Source organism: Rhea pennata, chromosome 10, assembly GCF_028389875.1.
Source record: "Rhea pennata isolate bPtePen1 chromosome 10, bPtePen1.pri, whole genome shotgun sequence".
NCBI classification, from domain to species: Eukaryota; Metazoa; Chordata; class Aves; order Rheiformes; family Rheidae; genus Rhea; species Rhea pennata.
In genome coordinates, this window is record NC_084672.1 from 11,656,596 (window position 1) to 11,677,685 (window position 21,090).

Genomic DNA, 21,090 nt, shown 5'->3' on the forward strand with positions numbered 1-21,090 from the left:
GTACAAATACCTGACAGTGCTGTTCAGTCCTACCTAGCTCTGGGTATAAACCCCTGCAAGTATGACTATATAGCTTCTTAGCCTGTCATGCTTATTAACTGATTTTGCAAGACCTTTGCTGTTGAGTTGCACTATGCTACATGAATTAGTAGATCACTCCAAACTCTGATAAGAAATGTCTAATTAGGGTCACTCTCCCTCTCCCACTAACCATATACTTCTGTGCAAGAAAGAAGCTGCAACACACATGGTACAAGAAAAAGAAGTTCTTGCAGTACTCAAATGCCTATGTTAGGTATTTTACAGAAAAATACCATCCTGATCAGATATTTCACAATTAATCATTTCTAGAAGAAGGCAACACAAACAGAATGCAAAAATGTTTATTAACATAAAAAGTACATACCCAGTAATCAATATGAAAATTCTTTCACAGCATCTGGTATATTTTTGATACATCTTTTTGTATCTTCCACAGTTTAAAGGTTTTGAGAAAGAGGTGGGGGTTGTAGGTTTGTTTTTTAAACAGTTGTATGTAAACACAAACTGAAGCCTGTAGATTCAGCATATTAGCTATCATTTGTACACTTTTAAAGTTAAATAAAAACTAATTTCAGCAATATAAAAAGCAATATAAAAAGTGTTCAGTGATGCATGACAAATGTGTCAGAAGAGGAAAAGGAAAACATAAAAGGGATATGGCAAGTAAGTGAATATAATGTTTTTTAAGTTATTAGACCACACAGTATCTGCATAGCCCAACATTAAAAGCGTTATAAAATTACTTGGTTCCACAAGAGATCTGTACAGTTACATCCGTATTAACAGTAATATATACGAAAAATAAACTGACTAAAAGAAATAAATGTTAACTGAAGTTAACATTAAGCTGCCTTTTTGATAGAGTACTAGACAGAGGTAGATGTCTAATATTAGTGGCCATGCTATTCTAGCAAGAGCCTTTAGCTATCTTGTCAAGTTTTCACATTCAAAAGCCAATGAAAAGGCTTCACAAATAAAAGATGTTTTTTCAAAAAGCCAGCCAGAAAACCTGTACTGCAGATGGAAGTAGATTCAATTATACTGCTTAAGGCAAAGAGTAGGTAAGTAAATCATTCGCCGAACCACTGTAAGGACATCACTGATCAAGCACTAGAGCTCATGCAGTTGTTTCTAACAAAAAAAAAAAAAAAAAAGTGAAATTAATAATTTCCTATGCTTATTTTAGAAGTTAAACCACTGCTGCCTAGCTGGCCAATTACTAGTCAAAATAAGACTGCAGTGTACCACGGCGGCGGATATCACATGTCCAGCAATGGAAACCACCTCCCAAGGAATTGGCATGGCGAATACTCACTTTAATTGTAGAAATGCCTGCAAGAAACACACATTGCATACTTTAAAATTGAAATCTCAAGTTTGTGTGGTAGGCTTTGCTCAGAACTTTAGATAATGCTTTAGTAGATCATATGGCTTGAAGCGAGTACAGAAATTTTCTATCCATTTGGTAAGATTTTCTTCAAATTCTAGGCAAAGAACAAACTGAAAGATGGCCTACTTATTTATTCCATCCATACCCTCAGGAATATGGCCGTGTTTCAGACACTGTTTGATGTGTTCTGATGTGCTGGTCTAAAATAAATACAAATAATGAAAAAAGGTCTTTGCTGTAGCTAAATGAAGAATCAGCCAAACTGCTGATAAAACACATGATCAGGGCACATTTATATAAATATCTGTGTGAGTATTTAGAGTTCAGATACTCAATGACTCTTTCAAGTGCTTTAAAAAAAAAAGAAAAAGAAAAGAAAAACAGCATTTGAAAGAGTTTAGGGCTCAGTTCTTTCTCAGACACCAGAAAGGGCTGTTATATTTGCTACCTAGGTACAAGTTAGGCTTCCTCCCACTTCTTTTCAGCTCTAATGTCTCAACTGCGGCTCATACAGAACCCTGACAGACAGACTAGCATCAGAAGAGTTTTATGTTATGAAGTCTACCTTTTTGTTTCTTGGTGCTTTCAACAGCTCTGGAGCAGCTCAGTAGAAACCTTCACATAGGTCAGCAATGCCTTCATTCCCAGTAAATAGGAACTCACTGACTACAGGAAATTGTTCAGAATGTGGCCACACAGACTGTGAAGTTCACATGTGAAGGATGTGTCATGACTGGCATTAAAAGCCTAACTTCCTAAGCATTTTAAAGTACTTATAAATCCTCAGCTCCTTGGTAATGTAGAGAAATAAAACTACTTAAGACTGAAAAGCTAAGTGATTCATGAAAGATTGTACAGCCAGTCATTAAGAGAGCAGATTAAAGCATTAGATTTCATAGTTTCCACCTGTGATCTGGCTCAGATTTGGGGGAAGCTTCAATAAGCCCATTCCTCCATAGCACTAGCCCTTTAGGTTCAAAGTTGCTGTCTTCCATCTCTGGTTCATTTTCTCCTTCCCATCATTTGTCACTCCCTTCAAAAAGAGATCTGCTACTGGGATTTATCATCTCTTACTCTTCAAAACAATGCTCCCTCATTCTCCTTAGCTTTTAGTCATCTCTCTACCAGTCTCACTACTCTGTCAACTTTTGCACCGCTATGTGCTTACCTTGATGTGAGAGACAACTGGCTGTAGCACCAAGTAGTCTCGCTACCCTGGGACTCATTAACTCACTATGAGCCACAAGTAAAGCCATCTGCATCCTTGCACTCCAGCATGATAAAAGCAGCTGTATTAACCGAATGACTTCCAATAGGTTTTGAAATCTTTTATTTGTCTTTGCAATTAACTGTACACAGTCACTCTGTGACTTTTAGAACTTTATGCAATTAGTTATCCTGACACTGTATATCTAAGCTCTTGCCAAAGAAATTTTGTCCTACCATGGAGTTACACCTCTCACAGCAGAGAGATTCTCTGTAAATGCACTGAAATGTCGGTCAAGTGGTCTGACAGTTAAAAATGCAAAAAAAATTTGAAACTAGAAAATCTGAAAGCATTTCAGCCATGAGGAACACACAGCTCTACATCATTCAACCATGTGTGCGCTCATTCTCTTAGACCGACTTTAATCTCCCAACTGAACACACAGTAAGTTCTATATTAAAAGAGCTCATTCAAAATCACATTAGCAGTAGCTGCTACAATACCCTTCATTTCTTGAAAGCTGTAGGGGGCAGATGACATTAAGTAGTCACATTCATGACTGAAGTACTCGGAAAAGAATTCACTAAATGATTCTTACTTGTTAATCCAATAGTTTGAATACTTTCTCCAGTACTGACTGCTTTGACTACTAGGAGTGAACCCTCTGTTCATCCTGATAGGCATACAAGATAAAGATCATTTAGTTTTAAGTATGTTAAGAGCTAACATACCCAGATTTTCAAACATCTTCTGAATTGATGTCTCATTAGCATCCACCATCACACGTTTTTCATCCAGCATTAAGACATTCATGGAGAGCCATTTAGAAGACATCCACAGTGGGTGGTCTAAACACATTAAAACGAACTTGCTAGAATGGCTGTACATTTTGTAACAACATTGCCTCATAAAAATACTCCTAAAAATTCTCTTAGAATTCCCAGAAAACAGTGAACTCAACATACCATCTGGGATGAGCGGCACTGGGGGATGAATCACGGTCCAGCCCGCTTTCTTGAAAAGTTCTATCTGTAAGAGCAATTTAATTATATTCTAAACAGGAGTCTTAGAAGTACCACATTACTTCCAACCTATACGACATTCTCAGGATACTTCAAAATACACAGCATCCCCTTTCCACAGTTCACTGCTCCTTCCCTCATTCAAATACCATCTACAAATCTAGTTTTCAGACAAATATCTTTTGAAAACATTTTCAGGCTTTGCATTCCACTAGCATTTGTTTCTATCGAGGGGTCTTTTTTGGTTGTTAAAAAAAAAAGAAAGAAAGAAAGAAAACATGTTAAGTAATAGGTAACAAAAGCAAGTTCCTGCCAAAATCCTGTCAAGTAAAACTAGTAACAACATAGTAGTATTAAATTCTGTATTTTTAGTATTTTTCCTTACATATGACTCTACAAACCATTGATGCTGTGAATTATATCACCATTTGCAGAAACAAAAATACCATGTAAAAACAATTATTTTGCATCACAGAGTATGTAACTTATAAAATAAACGGAACAAATATATGCATCCCAGGGAATAATCTTTTCTATCTATTTATTAGAAATTACACAAAGTTAAAAATAAGAGGAGAACAATTTGGCTAGCAAAAAATGGCTTCTGCCTTTTGAATACTTGGAAGGAATCTTCTTTCAAGCGTTACCACAAGAGGGGCTACACTTCTGAAAAAACAACATGGGCTGCAAGTATTTTATGAAAGGCCCCCTTTCACCTACACTTCCCCCCCATTTCCTAGTCATCCAAAACTGCCAAATCAGTTTTTATGAAACAAGGCTTCAGGACTCTAATATCTACATATGTGACAGTTTTCATAAATAAAAACTACTCAAGATTATGAAAACAGGGAAAGGAAAAAGTGGAGGGAAAGACTACAGTTGTTTTTAAAACATTCTCATAGTTGTCATCACAAGAGGTGGCAATTGATGTGACCATTTGCACTGAGGCCACTTGCTGGAAGAAATTAATAGTATTTTAAAAAGCTATGTGGTGCATGTTTCTTTTATCTCCACTGCACACAGCTCTATCCTCACTGATTCAGTATTATCACAGTTATTACCATGTGGTTGCACAGCTCCTGGAAAAAATTAAGATCCTAATCAAAATTCTTAACACTGGTAAAACATAGGTAACGTATCTGCAACACAAGGTGAGTCCTTTCTCCTTGCAAGGCTTTCTAATCTTACACTATTTAGAAGCATGAGCTTTTTCTCAGAGTGAGGTAGTCAGTTTTACACTCTGAACCAGATCACCTCTTTTCTACTCTTCAGAAAAGATTTCTCATTCAATTATTCAAAGCTGAATATATGAGCCACTACCAGATTCTTGCCATTGGTACAGTTAATGATGCTGAAGTAAAGGCTTCCAAAAATAAAGTAAAATAAAGGGAAAAATTATTCATCTGAACAGCAGAAAATCCCCAATTTCTCTTTGGATACAAATAATATTTAAGTAGTGAAAGGGTTAGAAGTTGTCTGTTCTATATACTTGCTTTGATGCTACAAGTCTAATAAAATAGATCACTTCCATTGTGTTTGGACTATGTATATAGAAACACATTAGATACTTCCACTTAGCCTTACTATAGGAGAGCCAGGAGCAGCAGTAGAAAATGGGGAGAGCACTGGTCATTCACTGCTGAAAAAGTTCTATCAGAGTAGAGATGCAAATATAGATACAAATTCCTGAACCCATGTCTGAGTGCTGCCTAAATACCGTAGTTTAGTATTATTCAGGTGTATATGAAAAACTTAATGGATTAGCAATTGTCCAACTGAGACCTACTCCAGTCAAGTCATTTTTAAATACAAAACACTATAGTTACTTCCGCCTTTGTTACAACTTCACCTGATGGCAGGGACGATCTGGGTTAGACAGCACAACACCAGGTCCAATGATGTTAAATGTGGCATCAATGTGCATAGGGTTAGGATCCTTAAAGGATACCACATGCACTCTGTAGTCTGGTGCAAGGTGTCGCTTCATCCATTCAATGCCCATGTAATTGGTAACCTAAAGAAAAAAAAAATTTTTTTGCTAGAATATGAAGGGCATCTAAACTTGGCTTAAATTACTAAGAAAATATTTAAACTCAAAATACTAAATGTTTGTGCCTTTAGTTAACTTCTTAGTTGTAAGATATTTTCACCCTGTATGTCAGACTTTCTATGAATAACTTTTGGTGTCAACACTAACATTTTAATGTTGATCAGGAATTTAAGAACACAAAAAACACTGCAAGGCGGATACCAAAATTGTTGCAAGAAATCTTTGTCTACCTGACTCCTTTGTACAAAGATATCTCTTCCAGCTCTAATGAAGTCAGCAGCATCAAAGCATGGCTCAAATTCAGTAGTTACAAATTTCCCCTGAGCAGCTAGTTTATGTCTGTCTTCAACAGAGCAAATGGGATAATCCTAGTCATAAAAAGAGACAGCTTTAGGTTGGTTGAGTTATGGAAAATTTTCAAACTAATTGCTACTACAGAACATGTTGAAATTAAGAAAATAATTTTATGTTGATAGCTGGTATATTCCTTGAAGTTGGCTTCATTTTCTTGTTTCTAGAATAAAAAAAAAAATGTAGAAGTTCAAATAAGTAAAGTACATTCAAGAATTAGTGATGATGTAAGAGACAACAGTAACTCTGAAGAAGTCAATTTCTCTTCACAACAACTGTCTCTGCAGTATTCTGGCCTCTAGACTAAAAGTATTCATTACCAACCAAGTTATGTAGAAGTTTAACAAAAACCCCTGTATACCTATCAGTCGAACAAATTACAGCATAGTGACAGTAAACAACAGTATGCAAACTATTTCCTAACAAAAGTGGACTCTGTACTTTCCACATTTTTTGGAATGGAGCAGTACTTTAACCTAGAATGAAGATCTTCAGGAATATAAACACATTTTAGTATAAAATGATGCAATTAAGAACAAATGGGGTGGAACAAACAGCATAAAAGCTACCAGGTGAGCAAGCATGCTTTGGAATAAGCTCTAAAAGTTTATCTAATGCTTACCTTGCGCTAAGGTAATTTCATTGAACAAGAGCCTTTCTTACACCATTGAGAACCTGTTCCTAAACAGTTATAAACATTCCACAACCAATCTTATTACACTTTATTGTAGATGAAGGGCCTTTACCCCGACCTAATGCACTAGTGGGCCTGTAGAGAACTACCAAATTTGTCTGAATCAAAAGTGAATTGTTACAAAAATCTGAAAGAAAAGAAGTTACTTTTTTCCTTTCTTCCCAAGTATTCTCTGAAGGTAAACATCTTTGAGTGGATCTATTCACTTTTTAAGTAGCTTCAAACACACTAATTGATCAAACAGAGTAAGAATTTTGAGGTCTTTTCTGTGGAAGAGATGCACTCTCTCCCACTTCCCTGATAAACTCAGGACATATGGACATTCTCTGGGAATGTATTTCTTTAACGTAATCTTTGTCATCCTTCTAGTGGTCTTTCCTCTGTAGTAATACTAAATTAGAACCAGTAATCAAAATAATTCCAAGCAGACTTGAATTGAACAGGTAGAACTTTCTGTTTCTTATTCCCTACTAGTACACACTAAGCTTAATTCTGCTACAAAATGCTTGCAAGCAGTATTAAAAAAAAAAAAAGTATTTAATTTTTCTTTAAGTTTTGTGAAACCAAAACATCAGACCAAAAACCAAAACACCAAAACTACCAATAAAGTCCTGTGAAACCAGAACTGAAGTTCTGAAGCAAAATGACAGCAGTTACCTGATCATAGAGTTCATCTGCCATTGTGGGTTTGGGTGCAGTTGTCCACTTAGCACCACAGTTGAAATACTCTTTGATTAGTTGCCTATATGCTCTGTACTCAAAGAAACGAGCACGCCAAGCCATAGGAGCTTCAATAATTTCATTTCCCACCACCAACAGGATGTCTCTTGGCATGGCAGCATACATACCTGAAAATAAAAAAGCCATTAACCTACAAGACAGCTCTTTAGCTATTCAGTTTTCACCCTAACTTCTACCATTGCTTCTATCCAAAAGATTGGCAAAGAGCATCTTTACAAAAATCAGGAAGCCAGTCTATAATCTGAAGTCCCTACTCACATTCTTCCATAACGTTTCCAAGTGACATTATCCCTTTAAAATCCCTTGCAACATTTTACTGCAAAGCCTTAATTGTAACAAGTTTTATAGATAAAAGCCATTCACAATCTATTTTTCATTTTGTAACTTAGTTAATGGAAATTAAATAGACAAACACTTATAAGTGGCTTTTGAGTAAGGTAATTGATAGAGGGTTTTGCCAAAGGACCCAATTTCCTTGTACACTATCCTCTTAAAAGGTAAGAGCAGAGAGGAGTTTGATGTAGCACAGGACCTGTGTAGGAAGCAGCCACATTAGAACAATCACATACTTGTATCAACCACTTTTATTACATTGCTAAGACTTTTCATAATCACTATTTGGCCTGTACCAAACACAAATTCTGGCATTGCAAACCAACTTAAGAACACATTTGACACGTGAAAAGAACCTGGAGACTACACCTGACGCCAAGATGAGTATTAGCCAGTATGCTCTCATTGCAAATAAAGCAAGCTACATCTTGTGCTATTTCAGGAGGAATGTGGCTAGCAAGGGCAGGACGTTCAGACCTAACGAGGCCCATTCTGGAATATGCGTCCAATTTTAGGCCTCCCCAGTTTAAGAGGGATCTTGAGAAACTGTAGGATCCAAAACAGGGCTATAGACACAATCAGACGCCTTAGAGCACATGACCTATGGGGAGAGCTTATTTTATGCAGCAAAGACAGGGCAAAGTAAGAGCAGTCTATAAGTACTTGAAGGGCAATTAAATACGAGAGTGAAACACTTCTTCATAGTGGCAGTGGCAATATTACAATGGCAACAAATGGTAGTGTGAGAGATTCAGGTTAAGTATTAGGAAAAAGTCTTTCATGAGGAAGTTTGTGCAACATTGGAACAGCTCACCAGGAGAGGTGGAATCCCTGGAGATTCTCCACACCACAACTACACAAAGCCATGTCTGACCTGATCTAGCACTGGCAAGAGCCCTGCTCCAAGCAGGAAGTTAGACTACATGATCTCCAAAATGAGATCAAAACAGGCTATAAGGCTTCTAACAACAGAAGAACATTTACCTGTAGACTCAAAATCAGGAGTTTTATATTTGACAGACCAGTCAATTGGATCAGGCCTCTTGACAATTATACCTTCTCTTTTCAAGATATTGCACATTTCTTCAATTTCAGCAATAGCTTTTTTTAAATGTTCTTTGGGGAAGCTCTGGCCTCCAAATTTCTGATAAAATCCCCAATACTTCTCATACGTGTTGGCCTAAAAGAAAAAGACAGGTAAGCGATTAAAATAACTGATGCTTATTCTTTATACAGTGAAATATATGCATGACAATTTTTGATACTTGAAGTTTGTCATTCTATTTGATTGATTCCACATTGTACCGTAGGCAGTTATCACCCTCACATGCCCCAGTGCCTTGCATCTGTTCCTTTGAAGAGACACTAAGAACTGTTAAAGTCCTGCAAATCCTTGTCATATCAAGGACCTGGAAACAGAGTAAAGGGAGAAGCTTCAAGACTTCAGATAAATGCTGCCAACTCCTGGTTGAGAATTCCTAGCCTAGCAGCACTCTGTCTTTAATTTTCTGTCTTTATTACCAATATTCATTTTTACCACTGGCAAGGTTTTCCTCAGCTGTTTTATGTGCATGTTTCAGTTATTAAACTTGTAAAAAAACCCACCAGTATTAGTCTTGTTCTGAATTGTTGGTGTCTTCATAAATGCTTACACATAGTAATAGAGTGAAGTTTCAGTTGCATGTACTGGGAAGACTCGGACAACTAGAAGAAAGTTTCAGTACTACTGACTGTCAGTACAGGTGGCATGATGCCCAAGAAAAAGGTCCTCCTATGAGCAGCAGGAAGCAGAAGCGGGGGATGAATTCCCCTGGAATGTGGAGAAACATACATTTCATTCCATTTGGAAATTCAGTGTTTTGACTTTTCAGATAGCATTTTTAGGGTACTTCATTTCCTCATATTTTTGGATAGATTGATAGCTTATCCTATCACTTGTTTTTATTGATGTAAATGCTATCATAAGTAATGTCATAAACACTCTCTTTAACAATCTCTTTCCCTCTCTTAGTCATAGCCTTACAGAAAGTCTTATTTTTAATCAAACCACAGATGGGGAAGGGGGGAGAGAAGAGAAGCTAAACAAACATCTTCCAATTACACTTCTGTTAATATTCACTGCCTAATATTGCTGAGTGTCCAGGAAAGATTTGCTCATTACACTAGACCTATACAAGCACATCAAACACATTCCAAACCCTATATATTCTGCTGCCTAATAAGACTAGCAGACAAATTTAAGAAAACAATCTTGATCTTAAGTATCCAAAAGCCATGTCTGCAGTGATGATCTGATAATCTTACTTCAGTATCATCACACAGCAGTGACATCAGAGATTCTAAAGCTATCCCAAGTACTGATGACTTATACACCCTGTTGGCTAGAAGTGGCCATACCTCAGATAAATAAAGCCTAGAATAAATGTGATTCATCTGCCAGGGTTGGATTAAAACAACAATAACACACGCCTAAATCCTCTGCTCCTAAAATCCTGTGATAGTCTTCTGAAATTAAAAACTAATTCAAAATTGTATCCAAGCACTCATGGTTTAATCAAAACAAATGAAGCTGCATCTGTTTAGCACATCTGTGAATGCTGTTAATTCATATTTGTAAGCTGTGAAACCTGCAGCTTTGATGGGTTTCTGCCAACACTAACATGACAGAGAAACAGATGTGTATGGAGCCCTTTGGAACAATAGCAAAAGGGATTAGGAGAACAAGGGACCAGGTCTTCTCCACTGCCAGACAGAGACCTGGTCACTTGACACAAGGAAAACAGTCAAGGGATTCCGGAGAACCTGCCTTCTTGAAGATGAGATGTCTCCTGCTGCTACAGTCCTTACTCACTTCAGAAAAGGAATGTGCCGAACAGACACAATCTGGAAGTGTTCCCTTCGTGCTCCAGCAGGCAAGACAATTTATTTGAAAGCATGTCTGATTTCCTTTAACAGCTCAGCCTATTCACTGCATTCTCTGCTACTTCTGAGCATTTTCCCTCATGTTTGCTCAGGCAAATATCTTAACACGGCCATCCTGCTCCTTCAGTACTGAAGCTTTGTCCACCATTCCTGAGGAATTCATTCTTTTTCTCCAAGCAAGATCTTGGGTAATTTGATCACCTCTGAGACTTGTCAGCTGTTCAGAAGTCACATGCAGATCACATGAGTGTCTACCATTGCTATGGAATCCTGCTCTGCTAATGAGACAAATTTGTCCTAAGGAGTTATTTCCAGAACTACCCATAACATATTTGCATCCTATTAACACCTAAGAGGTGCTGCTCTCCTTTTTACCAGGTGTCCTCTACTACCAATCTTTTTCAAACCTGGAATACAGTAGTGATACACTAAGCTGATGACAAAAATCTAGCTAGAAAAGTAGCTTAAGACAGAGTAAGGATAACACCACTCATGATCCCCGCTTTCTGAATAGCAGGGAAAAGGGTACATGGCCAGGACATTATTTCATACTAAATTCAGGGTTGAGATTTCAGACCCCCATGATCATATACTTCCAAAGTATTTCTGGCTAGGACACAAAAGAGTTAAATAATCTTCTCAATGCATCTTACAATCTACACTGAGATTCTCCTTGTACCTGAGAAACTGGAGTAGTATTTAAGAAAAGTTGTTTTTAAGAAATTTAAGAAAATACTGTAAAAAATGTTTTTAATAAGGAAGAAGCAGAATTACTCCTTATAATTATTATTTTTTAAACATTTGTTATGGTGAATAAAGGAATACTGTTTGAAAAGAATCATACCTAGTACCATGTGGTACAATATTAATGCTCTCTAGATTTACCTTCAAGTTAGTTATGACAGTTACAAAATTTAATACTGAAGCATATCAAAGTGCTTTTTTGCCTAATTCAATAGTGGAACCCCAGCTTTTCACCCAAAATATAATAGCCAACCAGGGTAATAATAATTCTTCATCAAAAATGTATTCACAATATTATTCACAAAATAACTGCAAAACATTGCAAAGTACAAAGCCATAAAGCTCAACTGTTTGACTAAGTGCCAGCTGTTTCAGAAGAATACATCTGAACTGTAAGACTAAGTTTGAGCAACATGCTAACTCAAAAAAGGCATCTTCCCAATTAACATAACATTAACCTTCTGGTTTCCATTTACCATTTTTTCCCATCAGTATATAACCTATATACACCATTTCAAGTTCCCTGAAAGATATGCAACACAGTAGCCAACAAGTATCAGCTCATTAATATTCATCAGATAGGTAGGGCTCCATATTCAACTCATTCATTTTCTTTCTTATGCTAAGCACATCATTTATAGGTAACAGCCTTAACTGTGTGCCAAAAGCATGTCTCAAAGTAGAACACTGAATGCAACCATACCCCACACACCTTAAATATTTTATAAGTAAACACACAATTTTGAAGTATAAAAGTACTTTAGAGCAAATGTTTACCAAAGCAGTGTTATAATCTGAGATGTACTTTCCAAAGCGTTCTAGGTCCAAAGCCTCAATTTTTCCTCACACAACTTAAATTTGTTAGATTTCAACTGCTGTTTATGACTAGTGACCCTCATTCATATTAGCTAGAAGGTATGTAATACGTATCAACCATAATATTGCCACTTACAGGCAAAGTAACAAGGAATTGCATTATTTGCATCCCACCTCTGGGCTAGCCATTATATTACACTGGAGCAACATAAACACATGTGCACATGGACACACTCCCCTACCTTTCAGTGAGGTTGCAGAGATTCTAACAATATTTAAATCTATGAATATTTCTCAGTATTGTCAAGATAGAATTTAGAGTACTGCTCAGACATTCAGATATGCTCCTAGACAGAATTACTGTGGCAGTTTCTACAGCATAATTTAGTTAAGACAAAAGCACAGAAAACTAGAGGAAAACAAATCTCAGCTGGCACACTTTACTACCTGTTGTGGCCAATGAATTTTTCAGTTCAATGAATTTTTATATGCAGTGTACATAAAGGAAAGTTAAATGTAAAGTTTGCTTTATTCACAAACTGTAGGTCTTTGAATTACAGAGGAAATACTATACTTTGACATTCCTTATTGAGCTCTATAATAATAGAAAGTGAAGTTCTGAGCTTCATTTGATTAGCTCAGGCTTAGAGAGGCACTAGAGCAAGGTTAACTGTACAGTAAGTTACACTTTAGCAAGTTAAACATTCCAAAGAATAGTTTTACTAGCATTAAGGTAGTCTTTGGCAGCTATCTGGAAACAGATTTTGCCCCATGTGATGCTACAAAGTAACAAAACTGGATAGGAGGGGTTTTTTTTTAAATCTAATAGCTTTTTCTAGATAGTCATTACACCATTTTCAAGTACACAAATGCAAGTACATGTTTTTATATTGTAAATGCATATCGTGATTAGCTCCCTTCTCTCAAACTGCTAGAATATCTTTGAAGGTTCTGAAACAGTATGCCACAGAGGCTGGTAACTAAGCTTCAGCTTTCAAGGAGTAAATCCAAGTCATAATGAAGTCAGTGGCAAAGGTTTTTTGAGCTCACTGGGACCATCATCTCAAACGTTCAAATATAAATCAAATTTTTTTTAATAAAGAGGGATTAGCACTACCAAGCTGCAGTAATTCATTCAAACTCCTCCAAATACTTTTGCCAAGAATCATGTCCCAAATTCTAAAGACAAAATATAAAGGTAAGCAAGCAGGGGAGAGGGCACGCAAAGTCTTTTTCACAGTACATTCAAAGCCTCATCTGAACTACCATTTCTGGCATGTTAAGCATTTTTCCCCACTATCTTTACTTGACATTCTATGTCAGAATAGAGAAATTCACTTGTTTTTACTGAGGTCTTCTGGCCAGTTTTCTGAAGATAATCTCTATAATTTTACTAAGGTCTGTTCAGCAGAAACATTGTGCCAGTTCATTTTGCTAGCCATGCATTACATGTTACCATTGATGCTAGACAATGCAGCAGCATGCTGTAGCTACACCAGGACACTGAAAGAGGACAACTGAAGAATATTCCTAGGAACCTTAAAAGCCCAGGTAAAGGTTCATGATCAGAATGTGAATCAAGCTCATCAATTGAGAGTTCCAATCTAAAATAATTACTCTTAAAATAGAGAATGAAAGTTTTTGCTTGCTTTAAAACAACTCAAAATTCTGGTTTTTGATGCAAAATTCCCTTTAAAGATACGTAAAAAGCAACACAAGGCTGAAATACAGCATTTTAGAGAGGCAAGAAATATGAATTTTTCTGGGTTGCTGCTGTACTTTTAGGCATAACAGATCTGGGAAAAAACATGAGTAGGTATTTCTATACATTATTGACTCTAGCACAGAAGATCACCTGTGAGCTATTTAAACCTATTTAAACAGAGGAATAGTCCTGCTAGTCCACAGCTATAGAAGTCAATCTTCCTCAGACTGAGAAGTAGAAAACTTTTTCCTAAGTGATAAATTCTACCTAGTTTCAGGCCCCAGCTCTGCAATTAAACTTGTATCAGTCTCACCAGCTCAATGCTGCATTTGCTATTCAAATGCTACAATTCTTAGCTTGATAACATCTGGACTGCATTACTGAGGCACATTGTCAACTTCTGTTAAAACAGCCAAGTCAGTTAGAAGTGAGAAGAAAAGGCATAGTCGCAGCAACACTGCTAATCTCTAAAATCCCACCAATGTAAATAACAGCTGGACAGAAGAATCCCTGTGAGCAAACATCACACCTTGATGCACTGTGAAAAAAAATGTAGTTTATCTATACAATATGCTTAAGTTATTTCCCATTTAAGGCTGTGGGGTTTTTTTTGTTTTTTTTTTTACCTTAACCTCCACAGAAAAAGGAGGAACGCATGCATTTTCAGCTCTTCCCACAATGACTTCTTCCAGTGGATCCCATTCATTATATGAGCAAACAGGACAGTCCTTAGGCACAGGGCTAGTGACCTTACTGTCATCAGAAGCACAGGTATTCTGGGAGGCTGTAGCTGCCTGGGTGCTCTGGGAAGATCGCTGCACCCATCCTGTAAAGACTCTTCCAAGCTTGAAATAAAAATAAAAATAATTCTTCCCTTACACATGACAAAATAATAGTTCACTGTGCAAATGCCTTACACAGTAACCTCAAAGCAATGCATACAACCTGAAGCATTAACAGTAATACACTGTTTGTTAGAGTAACTCTAATTTATTCACAACACACTATGTGCTTAAAAGACAATTTGCCTTTTAAAGTTATGTTCACCTTAGAACAGTGACTTCGGAGCACAGGGCTGACAATGGTGACTGGGGGTCATTGAACCCAGCACTGCTGAAGAATGGTGCCTGCGTGAGCCTGCCAGAGAGGCCAGCACCCGCCCCACGCCCGCTCTCTGCTGCTCGGGGCACCCCCTCACGCCCGCTCCCGCCGGTGCACCCCTAGCCCCTCAGAGGCCGGCGGCTGGTCTGCGCGGCACCCACCCGCGAGCCGATGTAATGCGCTGCTTCGGCTCCGCGGCTCCCCCCGCGCAGGCACCGCACTCGCAGCATCTCCGCGCGCCCGCTGTCAGGACAGCGCAGCTCCGGACCCCTCCGCGCCCACCCCCACCAGCTGCGCGACTGGGACCCCCGCCCCGCCCGCAGCCTTTATAGGGGCTCGCCACGCCCCCGGCACCGCCCATTGGCCGAGGCGGCGCGGGCGCGCGGACCGGCGCGCAGCCCATATTCGGCGGGGGTGGCAGGCGCCTGCCCTTGTATAGCTGTGCGGGGCGGCGCGGCGCGGCCCCCCCGCCGCAGGGCCCGGCACCCCACTCCCAGGCACGCGGCGCGCGGGGGTCCGCGCACCCGGCCCCATCGCGCCGAACACAGGCCCGGCGGGAGCTCCAAAGCTCCCTGACAGCTTCTTTCCACATACCTTGATTTCATTCCCACAAAGGTCTCCTTAACGGTATTTCCAGACAGTTTTAAAATTCCTCTACAAGGCATACTCAAGTCCGTCATTAAGTTATTTTTAGTCATTAAATATGCATGTTCTTCATTAAACCTGTAATAGACAACAGCAATTCAATTTTACCCAAAATTTAAAAAATTAAAATGTTAAAAAATCAGATTTTCAGAATACAATATAAAGATTTTGTGATCCTCCTTAAAATTATTTTAATTTTTTTTAATTATCAAGGTACTGTTTCAATAAAATTCCAAGCACTTCATTTCAAATTCTGACTTCTTAAAATGCATGTGGGTGACAGAAAGTCATCTAAAAATGAAAACCTGAAAAAGCTAACTCCTAGTAGACCCACACTTCTTCATTTTCCCCACAAAATTTCACTATGGTGAAATCAACTGAGTATTTTCAAAACTACATCTATTTTAACAGAACTGCACTCTCCAATGAGAAATTCATTTGTTACCAGCTCTTTCTATGATTCTATGATTCTACTCTTGTTTAGGATATCCTCCTGAACCTGATTTGTTATTATTCTGCATTTTTCAAATGCATACAAGTTCACGTTTAAATTGCTTAATTTTGCTGTACAAAAGTGAAAAACAAACATAGCAAAAATTAGTTTTGCCTGAATTATTTTGTTTAAAGTAGTATGACTCTTCATCTTTCTTTCACACTTAGTAATTTTTGTTTCTGCCCGTATTGCCTATACCTTACCTAACATTTCTTCAGCCATGTTCAATCCTGATCCTTCAGTCCATGCTTCATTATCCAGTGCTAGTACAGTAGGGCACAGCTGCAGACACACACGATGCTTAATACTACTTATATGCGAGATCATGAGCAATTCTGATGAACTCAGCAGACGTATCTATAGCAGGAAAAAGGTAAACATCATTAACACTAATGGATATTAAAACATAAACCACAATCTTAGAATACAGTAAATCAGCTACAGTTTTAACCTGCCTTAGGTACAGCAGTAAGTGAGCTTTACTCCACTAGATAATGAGTCATTTGACATTTTGCCTTTTTGGCACTTGTAAACAATAACCTTGTTTTTAGGAGAAACACAACAGTGCAATTTCTCTCTTCACATATTTACATAAATGCTTAAATACTTCACAACTTGGAGGTTTTAGCTATCAAGCTAGATAGAGGAAAATGACATTTGGCATCATATCAAGTGAATAAGTTTAAATATTTTTTAGAGCAAGGTTAATTATTTTAGTTGATATGATACCAAACATGCTTGTCCTGTTTCATACGACTGCAAAACTTTTTCATGAATCACTCATCTTAGCTTGTTAGGAGTCATCTCTAACCTAATGGCTTTAGACACTGTCTTTCCTAGTATCAGAAAATTTATTCTTCTCCCAAGTTTCAAAGAGTAATTTTCTTGACGCTACTTAATTCTAGTTACTAATTTTTGTCCTTGAGTTAATTAAAAAAGAAAGATTGCTACTTATGCTTGTTATTTGATTCAACTGATTTTGCTGAGGTCACTCTACTCACATTGACCTTTCTAAAAGAATTAATGATTGGCTTGTGGCTAAATCCAAAGGTCTTGCTTCTTTTCCTATCCTTCTTGACTTATCAGCTAGTTTTGGACCTTTGGATTATTCTTTATCAACTCAGCTTACATAGTTTTTATGACTTTGCACAATATTTCTTTTCCTATTTACTACAGATGTTTGATGTTTTATAGGGTCCCTAAAATTATCCTTGCCATCCTTACAGTGAGTTTTGTGCTGACTACCATTTATTTAATTTCTTGCTAGGCTGCATTTTTTTCTGCTCACATTTTTTTAATAAAAACATTATTTTCCATATCTCATACATCTGTTTTTTCCTGTCTTACATGTAGTTCCTTCTAGCTACAAGCTAATTTTCATTTAAGTACAATCAAGGCAGAAATCCTTTCCTTCTCCTACCTGGAATGTTTATGAAGTGGCCTTGAAACCTTTACTCATGCTAAACAGCATTTACCTTTCAGCCTTCTTTGAGGACCAGTCATTTGACCCCCTGGGGGTGTTTGTGTGTCAAATGCCCTCCCAAGGGCCTTGAAATGTGCAACATTATCAATGCACAATCTTCCAAAACACACTCTATTCATATCCTTATACTTTTTTCTTCACTTGACCACCTTCTGGGTCACTTGCAGGAAAAACAAAAACAACAACAAAACACATTAGTTTCCTTAAAGCAATCACTCACTGTTGCATTTCTCTGCTTACTCCTTTTTATATTCCTTCACATCTGATTTGGCAGATACGGACTTTATCCAGTTTGCATTCACAATGCAAGGAAATTCTTACAGTTCACTCTTTTAGATCAACATTAGAGTTCTCCTGCTTTTTGTGTACTAGACAGCCCTTCATATCTTCTTCCTCCTCTACGAGAAGGGCTTAATCTTCTATCAATGTAAGTTTTAACAGTGACTTAAATCATTAAGCACAGCAATAGTAACAGTTATTCCAATGTTACTTAATTTAGGTAATTCATTTTTTTCTAGAATCCCTGACAAAGTCCATCCATCATTTGGAATAATACATGGTACTCTTCAGGCTTATATATAGCCATCTCCTGATAACTAAATAAGCCATTTAAAGCAATGTAGTTACAATTAACTGAGAACAATATTCTGGCCCAATAGCATTAAGGTATACAATATACAGCAGGAAAGTTCTAGCTTAAAGCCATATAATTAGAAAAAGCAACAGGAGATACGCAGTGCAGAAAAGTTACTCTTGGCAACAGGACTAGTGTTAGTGAAGCTTAAAGCCTAAGTTCAGCTATCTTTTGGATGGTATCTAGTCTTTGGCTCATACATCTTTTTCTCTAACATACATCCATTAAAAAAAAAAGAAGTTTCAAAGGATTGTATTGCTGTTTAGTCATGAATTTCCATCTGCTCAGGAACTGAGGCCCCACCTTTCAGAGCGTATGTAGCTGTTCATAGTTGTAATAAGGTATAGTAATGTGCTTTAAGTACTGGAGGGACATGGTTAAGGTTAAGGAACAGTTTATCCTGTCTTACCAATATCTATGCTGTAGTTCTGATTAAAATTATTTAGTACAAAATGTTATTTGAACTAACCATGCTTTCACATACATTTATTTTAGAAATTTAAATTGTATCAAGTGTCTTTTCCATCCAAAAGGTTGAAGATAACACTTTTAGTGAAATCAACAATGATGCTGAAAATGGAACCAATCACCCAAGATAATTTAATTGTTCATAAGTCTGGATGTTCAAATTAAGGAACAATCAATGCATCCCAAAATACTAAAATTACATATTTTTTGCCATTTAAGTTCCTAATTTTGTTGTCAGCTCTACACTCCAAACCATCAAAATACAATTTGTCACTTGTAATTAAAACTTTTTTCATTTAACATATTTCACTTTAACTTGTTGAATTAAATAGTTAAGAGTTGAAAAATCAAATTATTATTTTCAAAATCCCTTTAAAGAGATTTCATTTCGTTCAATTAAATAATGTAAAATCTTGCTTTATCATTCTTCATACTCAAAAGAAAGGTATAAATAGATTTAATTCCTTACCAAATCAGATAAACTGCATCTGTAAAATGGAAGGAAATCCTTTCTCTCTAATCCCAGTTTCACTCAGACTTAACCTTTTGACTTGCTGACAGACTTTATGTGGCTTCTGCCTGTTTTCTGCTTCTTATAGTTTTTGAAAGACCAATCCTGTACTTTTCCCCCAACACCAGGCCTGGGAACTTACTGTGGAAACTACTTGAAAAATCTGTTCTTCTTCCTTGTCAGAACACCTTCACTGTATGACATGTGCTGAACTGCCAAGTTCTCCATAAGACAGTATCCAATGGATTGCTCAGGCTTGCTACCATGGACTTCTAACTACAGAATGCAATACTTATTTCTGTGAGCACAAGAACTAAGGACATCTGAATTCCTCTCTACTTATGCAAATCATACGGTAAATGATGTATCATAATCATAAAATGGATGGTTAATCATAAACATGTTATTTACTATAATCACAGAATTTATAAAACATCTGTGTTGTGTGGATACTCTGATATCTAACAGCATTGCAACCTTTCTGCTAGTCCAAGCACTTACAGAGTCTTTTATTCCTGTCCAGTTATCTATTATCATGAAACTTGTAGGAACTTAATATGACTGAGACCTATGACCCTTTTCAAATTTGTTTGAAAGTAGCCAATAGGTTTAAGTTACCAGGGCATGAAGGGAAGGAGGGAAGAGACACAGTCAGATAAACACACAGATAAACTATTGTCATATAACCTCATGCTCTTAGGAAACAAGACTAAAAACTTCCTTGTCCTTAAGAAATCAAAAGATGAAAAATGTTCAACGATTTGAAAGTGGATGAATTACACAATGTTTTTTACATGTAATTTAGGTAATAGTAAATTAAAGTTTTGTATGATTATTAGCACACTGATATGATTCAGTTCTGAGTATATTAAGTAATTAAAATAGCAAGTACAAGAACAGAGTTCTAGTGAGATAATCATTAGACAAAACTTTTGGCTTAAAAGTAGTCCAGAAGAGGTCTGGAACTTTGAGTAAATAGTCCTGTTGGGAAAATAGGACTTTCTACTGTCCTGATGGCTACTGACAAACCACATTGCATCATAAAAATTACTAGTTTAATAATTAATTTCTTCACCTAACAGAGGCTGCAGAAATCCACATTCTAACTAACGCTGTATGTGCATACAAACATGAGCACTAAATATGTATAAATATTGGACATAGCAAGCAATGTTTTAATTTTAGATGTCAGGTTTCTATTATGGAGAGGTGACAGAGCTGAATAAAGTTCTGTGAAGGCAAGGGATTTAGTGATCATAATCCATGACATTTTACACTCTGTCATTTCCAGAGGCAGTGGAGTGCTGACTACTGAGAAATGTAGGAGGTTCATGCAGCAAAAGGCACATCAGTTGGTGGGATAGATTTCATTCAGACCAGTATTTCCATGTATACAGTAACATGATCTGCCAACATTTTGTAGGGTCAGATATGTGACAACAATTCTTTCTGTCAGGGCTGCCAAGTGAACTTCATGGCTCTCAGGCATTTGAAATCTCTTAAATATCAAATATATGATCTTGTGACATACCCTCCTGTACATTAGCATCTAAAATTGAAAACTGCTCCACATTCTTCTTGAAGAATATTTCTAAGAATTATTAGTATAACTTTGCTGTGTCCCTGGAATAATTTTCTTGCTCACATTGGAATAAAAACAAAATTGTAGCTTTGTCACATTAGGTATCTGAACAATTGCTCTCAGACCAAATTCCAAGTTCCTTTAATCAGTGTGTAT

The 21,090-nt window shown here is 37.1% G+C and overlaps 1 protein-coding gene across 1 annotated transcript; it reads right to left on the reverse strand.

The window, feature by feature from the left end:
• Window positions 1–1,261: 1,261 nt before the first annotated feature.
• Window positions 1,262–15,348, reverse strand: GATM (glycine amidinotransferase). Its single transcript, XM_062583817.1, has 9 exons — window positions 15,280–15,348; window positions 14,644–14,862; window positions 8,815–9,010; window positions 7,414–7,604; window positions 5,942–6,079; window positions 5,511–5,675; window positions 3,605–3,668; window positions 3,371–3,487; window positions 1,262–1,374 (listed from the first exon to the last, which is right to left on the reverse strand). The coding sequence occupies exons 1-9, from the start codon at window positions 15,346–15,348 to the stop codon at window positions 1,262–1,264; spliced, it is 1,272 nt and encodes a 423-aa protein (XP_062439801.1).
• Between the last annotated feature and the right edge of the window lie 5,742 nt (window positions 15,349–21,090).